This window comes from Arachis hypogaea, chromosome 19 (assembly GCF_003086295.3).
Source record: "Arachis hypogaea cultivar Tifrunner chromosome 19, arahy.Tifrunner.gnm2.J5K5, whole genome shotgun sequence".
Classification (NCBI taxonomy): domain Eukaryota; kingdom Viridiplantae; phylum Streptophyta; class Magnoliopsida; order Fabales; family Fabaceae; genus Arachis; species Arachis hypogaea.
The window spans coordinates 58,991,602-58,998,557 of NC_092054.1; the positions used below are offsets into that span (position 1 = coordinate 58,991,602).

The following is a 6,956-nucleotide window of genomic DNA, read 5'->3' on the forward strand; positions in this document are numbered from 1 at the left end:
CAATAATCAAAAGGTAAAACTTAAAAATGGCAAAGTGAGAAAAATAGTTTGAAAGAACAAGAATAAGCATGTTATTTTTCTGTCACTTTTTCTCTCTCTTTTTGTTTGTAGTCGCTATTTTAATTTAGTTCTCCTCACTTCATCTCTTCATTCACAATTCAGAAAGTTTGTTTATCTTCTCTCTCAAAAATACTTGTTTTTTCATAATTTTTCCAATTTTAGTGTTTTATTAATTTTGTCCCCTCATTTTACATATTCAAAATTATTTAATTATATTTGCTAACGTCTATTTATTCGTTAATGACTTAATGATTTCTAGTTGTAATTATAAACTGTCGAAAATTTTTATGTTTGGAGCTTTTGGTTCAAGTTTTTGTGATGTATTTATATCTTATTCTTCGATTATTTCGTCATAAATTCAATTTCGTTTCTCATTTGGTGCTGTAATGGATTTATAAAGGAGAATTGTGATATTGTTTAATATATGTGCGATTTGTGTTATATTGAATTTGCTCTTAATTTGTAATGTTCTAAATTTTTAAATGGTCCTCAGAAATTTAGAATAGTTGAAATCGAGTATTGGATTGTAAAGTTATCATTATTTGAAAATATTAAAGACAATATTGGTCCAATAAAAAAATTATCTCTGTATAATGTAGAGGCTATAAATTTGATTTTTACTAATAGTATTTTACTATCAATTTTAAAACAAAAAAGACTTTTTCTGTGTATAACAAAACGTTTAACTATTCGTAAATTCATATATGATTCTTAAAAACAATTAAAAAAATTACCTAAAAATTTTTAAAAATTTTAAAAATAGATATTTTAGTCTCCAAAAAAAATTAATACACAGATCAATCATAAAATTTTACTTTGGCAGACAAATCAGTCTCCAGTTTATTTTCTGCCAGAGTAATTACCTAGATCAGTCCCCAAAAATTTTAAAAGAGGACATTTTAGTCTTCAAGAAAAATTAATACACAGATCAATCTCTAACATTTTTTTTTCGATTAGACATAACAGTCCCCCATCCATTTTATTTTTACTATATGTCGACTTTTATTATTATTAACTTAGCTTTGTGCATGTGGACGACAACATACACTAGCATATTAATATATTTTTTTGTTAGAAACAAGTAAGGTAAATAATGATGGTTTGAAATTCAAATTAAAATATTTACTTATAATACAAATATGATTTTAAATTAAGACATTTTTTATTATATTAAATACAAAAATATTAAAGAATTTCAATCTTAAATTTCTTTTTTTAGAATAATCTCTAATAATTTTATTATTATTATTATTATTATTATTATTATTATTATTATTATTGATGAGTGACTATATATATATATATATATATATATATATATATATATATTATAAATACATGCATAAAAATTTAATGAATAAATTTATCATTATTTTTGTTTAAAAAATATAAAAAAAATTATGGTACAGTATTATTGTATAATTAATAATTAATAATAATAATAATTTCATTTTTTTTAGACGAAAAATTATTATGTCTAATGAAAAAAATTAGAAATTGATTTGTATAATCATTTTTTACGATTAAAATATTCGCTTTTAAAATTTTTAGGAATTGATCTGGATAATTATTCTATCAAAAAATAAAATAAAAATTAATTTGTCTACTAAAATAAAATTTTAAAAATTAATTTATGCATTAATTTTTTTTAAAAACTAAAATATACAATTTTAAATTTTTTAAAAATTAATTTGAATAATTATTCTTAAAAAAACCACTTAATTTTTAACGAATTTGACTTACTTCGACCGATTTGATTGACCGATTTGATTGCGGTCTTTAACTACACAAAGTCACAAACAGTCTCGTATGTTGCAGATAACCTTTCTTCTTCTTGCTTTAATGTTTCTTACAAAAACCATTAGTTTACTTTTACTTCTCGTTTGTGTGATTTGTATTTGTACGACCCTTATCTTAAAAATTAAAACCTCTGTTCCAGTCTCCCTTCAGTTCCGTTGAATAACAAAAGACTCTCTCTCTCTCTCATGTTCCGTCGTGGGTTGGGTGGCTCTGTCCGTTTCCCCTAAAAAATGTGGCGCACACACACAGTTTCAAAGCTTTTCTCTTCTCTTTCTCTCTCGTGAATTATTTCCACACTTTTCCCAATTCCACAAATTTTAAAAATAATAAAAAGAAAAATCTCCTTCATTCTATAAAAAAATCTGTTCCAGGAAAAAAAAAGGATAAATTATTTTTCTCATTCTGATAAATAAATATAAATATTGTTCTCCCTAACTCTCTTCCTCTCTTTCCTTCTCTTTTTGTGCGTGTCATAACAAAAGAGGAAGGGGCACAAAGGAGAAATCCAATCACCTATTCATCTAATCATAGCAGAAAAAGAGGAACAAAAAAAAAAAAAAAAAAGAGAGCTGTTACAGTGAAGGAAAAAAAAAAACTGAGAGAATGAATGGTGTCACCCACCTTGAACCAGAACCAGACGATCCTTCTGAGTTTGTTGAAGTTGATCCAACTGGAAGATACGGAAGAGTAATAATAATACCCCTTTGTTTCCTCTCTCTCTTTCTGTCCCTTCATCTTCTTATTCTCCCCATCTCATGACTCAGCTTGTTTGATGATTTTTTTTTCTTTTTTTTTCATTGTTTGTTGCAGTACAATGAAATCCTCGGCAAAGGAGCTTCAAAGACAGTGTATGATTATAAAGTCTCATCCTTTTTTTTCCTTCTTCTGTGTTTTGTGTTCATACCCATTTCTTGATTTTGTTAAAATTGGAATCTTTTTGTATGTTCGAGTGCTGATTTGCCTTGAATTTGAGTTCCTCTTTGTGTTTGTGGGAATGGGTATTGGATAATTTTTATTTCCCTTTCCCCTCATTTCTAATTTTTTTTTTTCAATTTGTCAATTTTTTGGGGTTATTGATTGATGCAGATATAGAGCATTTGATGAGTATCAAGGGATTGAAGTTGCTTGGAACCAGGTCAAGCTTTATGATTTCCTGCAAAGTCCTGAAGATCTTGAGAGGCTCTACTGTGAAATTCATCTCTTGAAGACATTGAAGCACAAGAACATTATGAAATTCTACACATCTTGGGTTGACACTGCCAATAGGAACATCAATTTTGTCACTGAATTGTTCACTTCTGGTACTCTCAGACAGTAAGTTCTCTTTGGATTTCCCCAAATTCCAACTACTTCTCATTTTTCTGCACTATTTTCTTATGCCCTGATTGAATGAACTACCCTTGTTCTGGTCCTATTACTAGAAACCTGGCTAATCCAAGTGGGGGTGGGGTTGGAATTTCCCAGCTAGGATTTTTTTTGTTTCCTCCTTTGTTCACTATTACTCTCGTGGATCTCATTTGCTTGTTTGTTTTGATTATGAAACAGGTATAGATTAAAGCACAAGAGAGTGCATATCAGAGCAGTGAAGCATTGGTGCAGACAGATCTTGAGAGGGCTTCTCTATCTTCATAGCCATGATCCACCTGTGATCCATAGAGATCTCAAATGTGACAATATTTTTATCAATGGAAACCAAGGGGAGGTGAAGATTGGAGATCTTGGCCTGGCTGCGATTCTCCGGAAATCTCATGCTGCTCATTGTGTAGGTATGTTCATTTTCATTTCATGAATGCATGAGGCTTGCACCTGCGGCCTTCAAGGCTCAAGGCAGTGCCTTTTCGGCTATGCTAATGCTCGTGCCTTTTGAATATTACAAAATTGTGCCAAATTAAAGATTTGTCCTGATCAAATATTAAATTGATGTCTTTCTTTTGGAAAAGGAAAGATAAAAAAAAAGATCAATTTGGGGATAACATGCGAATCTTAGAGTTGTAATGCTTTTTAATGCAAGAAGCACAAGTTATTGTTAGTTAGAGTGTCATTTGTTACAATTTTGCCTTTGCAGGAACGCCAGAGTTCATGGCCCCTGAAGTTTACGAAGAGGCATATAATGAATTGGTCGACATATATTCATTTGGTATGTGCATATTAGAGATGGTTACCTTTGAATATCCTTATAGTGAATGCACTCATCCAGCGCAAATCTACAAGAAAGTTATTTCCGTAAGATTCCTCTCTTTTTGTCTCACAGCGAAAAGTGTTTTCCACCTGTTAGTGTTGAGATTTCTTTGGCGTTTTGTATTATCTATCACCAGGGTAAAAAGCCGGATGCTTTGTACAAAGTGAAGGATCCAGAAGTGCGAGAATTTGTTGAGAAATGCTTGGCAACTGTTTCTTTAAGGCTATCTGCAAGGGAGCTTCTAGATGACCCGTTTCTTCGAGTTGATGATTATGATTATGATTTGAGACCTGTAGACGGTGGGGAATTGGATGACTTAGGCCCTCTCATTAGGCAGCCATTATTTGATCTTCATCGAAGCTATAGCAACATTAGTAACGAATACTCGAATGGTTTTGGGTATGAAGGAGACTGGTCATCGCATCCAGCTGAGATTGAACCTAATGGAATAGAACTTTTTGAGTACCATGACGATGATGATGAAGAAACGTCTGAAGATGTTGACATAAGCATCAAGGGCAAGAGGAAAGATGATGGTGGCATATTTTTGAGACTAAGAATCGCAGATAAAGAAGGTCCGGCCTATACTTTTGACCGTTATTTGCATATTTCATTATAGAATTTAAGATTGTTTGACTCTATTTTGTTATCACAGGCCGTATTCGAAATATTTATTTCCCATTCGACATTGAGATGGACACAGCAATTAGTGTGGCAGCAGAAATGGTTGCAGAGCTTGACATTACCGATCAGGATGTTACCAGAATAGCTGATATGATAGATGGTGAAATTGCTTCTTTGGTACCTGATTGGAGGCGTGGACCAGGAATCGATGAATCTCCCCGATTTTCCAATCAGGGTTTATGTCACAATTGTGTCTCGAATCATACCTCCAGCGGATCGCTTCTGGATTTCATTTCGCAGAATCCGGGCAGCAAAAACCCCAAACTTGGCGAGTGTTGTAAGCGTGGATGTACTTCAATGCATGGACGATTCGAGGAGATCACCTTCGAATCTGAGGATTACGACAATCATGTTAGAGAGAATGTACCCAACATATCAAGCCAGTCACACAGCTTACAGTACCAGGGTTTATGGAATCAGCACGAAAGCCGCGAACTCAGTCCGGTAGCGTCCGATCAAAGCCATTCTGACGAACAATACGAACAACTAGACAAATCAATAGCTGCTGAAGATAAAGGGCAGGATCATTGGGAAACCAAGTTTGTCTCCAACGCTGGAAGCTCTCTGCGTAATTTATCAGGAACCCACGATTTATCTACTATTCGATCGTTATGTTGTGACCTAGAGGGTGACTACGAGGAAGAGATCCAAAAGGAGCTGAGATGGCTCAAAGCGAAATACCAAATGGAGTTAAGGGAACTCAAAGATCAACACCTTGGCCTAATGCCTAAATCTTCTTCTTCCAACAGCAATGACAAAGAGGAAAACAAAACTGAACACCAACTTGTTATGCCGCTGCATTTGCTGACAAAAACTTTGAAAGCAAGCAACAATAACAATGTGATTCATTTGAAACCCTTTACCAATAACTTGAACTGTGATGCCACTACTAACCATCTTCCTCACTGCAACAAGAGCATCCCCGATCTGGATGCCCAAAGGGCCCAGAATCGCGAGGCGATGGAATCACTTCGTGAAGAAGAAGGTATGGTTAATGCTAAGAACTTTTTTTCTGGTACATTGCTTCCTCACTCGCTTCATAGAACAGTTTCCCTTCCAGTTGATGCTGTTGATGTATAATTTTCTTGAGGCACTTATTGGATTCTTTTGTAGATTATAAAATATATAGAGGCTATCCTGATTTCTACTACTTTTTTTCTTTACCTGCACATATAATTTAATGCTTGTTACAAGAGAAATTCAAGAATCACAATTATGAATACTTCTGGAATATACAAAGCATGCAATCAGTTAAGAATTATTAGATAATTTGACATATTTGACTAAGTTTTAATTTAATACTTTTCCAATTTACCGACAACAAAACCAGAAAACTGCTACCCTTAGCACTACACTGTACGGTTTAATTTATTGGTAAAAAAAGAAAAAAAAAAAAAGAATCCGATTTTGGTGACGGATGGTACTTGTTTGCCAAATTGTTAATTGAGACATACAAGATATCTATCTATATCAAGTGTAATCAATGTTTGGTAGGGTCTAATGTTTATTTTTATTTCCAAGTTTCTTTCTTATATTTCTATAGGTTATAGAAACAAGTTGGAATGATACCAATACGCGTGAAATTGGTTGTTTTTGTTTGTTTGTCTTTCCGAAAATTGATTTCAATAATTGAGTTTTATTGTGGCAACTTGGTCAAATTGCTGAAAGAACAATCCTTAAAACTGTAATAATAATGTGCGTGTGGATATGCGGTATATATATATTTTTTCAACCATCGGTTGCGTCAGCGACATTTGATTAAGCAAGCCTTTCAAACGTTCATTCAACATGTTAAATGAACATCAGAAAGTGACTACTCTATATAAATATATATTTACTATTTATAAAAATACTTAGTTATGTTGTAAAATATTTTATTATTTTAGTGGTTAATGTTTTATTAAAAAGATATGTATAATAATTGTACATAAATACATTACATATTTGATTTATTTAATGGTTGATATTTTGTTGAAAAAAATATGAAATAATATTTATAAATATATAAATATGTGTGATAGATTTTTAATATCTCAAAAATAATTTTTTATTATAATCTTGCAGTCACAAATATTTCCTATAACTTTTTTTTTTCGGTTTTTTATGGTATTTGGACTAATTGGTTCACGGATTTGAGCTTCAATTTAAGATTTGTGGTTAGTTAATAAATTGTTTTATATACAAATCTGTATTTAAATTTTGATATTTACTTAAACGAAAAAATGTACTGACT

The 6,956-nt window shown here is 31.9% G+C and overlaps 1 protein-coding gene across 1 annotated transcript; it reads left to right on the top strand.

The window, feature by feature from the left end:
* Nucleotides 1-1,869: 1,869 nt before the first annotated feature.
* On the top strand, nucleotides 1,870-5,873 carry LOC112779861 (probable serine/threonine-protein kinase WNK9). The gene is made up of 7 exons (XM_025824212.3): nucleotides 1,870-2,547; nucleotides 2,671-2,708; nucleotides 2,947-3,174; nucleotides 3,406-3,626; nucleotides 3,926-4,083; nucleotides 4,176-4,614; nucleotides 4,695-5,873. The coding sequence occupies exons 1-7, from the start codon at nucleotides 2,464-2,466 to the stop codon at nucleotides 5,801-5,803; spliced, it is 2,277 nt and encodes a 758-aa protein (XP_025679997.1). The 5' UTR covers nucleotides 1,870-2,463; the 3' UTR covers nucleotides 5,804-5,873.
* The last annotated feature ends 1,083 nt before the right edge of the window (nucleotides 5,874-6,956 follow it).

Coding starts and splice junctions, on each gene's coding strand:
- LOC112779861 (XM_025824212.3), top strand. CDS start 2,464: ATGAATGGTGTCACCCACCTTGAACCAGAACCAGACGATCCTTCTGAG. Junction 2,548..2,670: donor CAACTGGAAGATACGGAAGA/GTAATAATAATA, acceptor TGTTTGTTGCAG/TACAATGAAATCCTCGGCAA. Junction 3,627..3,925: donor TCATGCTGCTCATTGTGTAG/GTATGTTCATTT, acceptor TTGCCTTTGCAG/GAACGCCAGAGTTCATGGCC.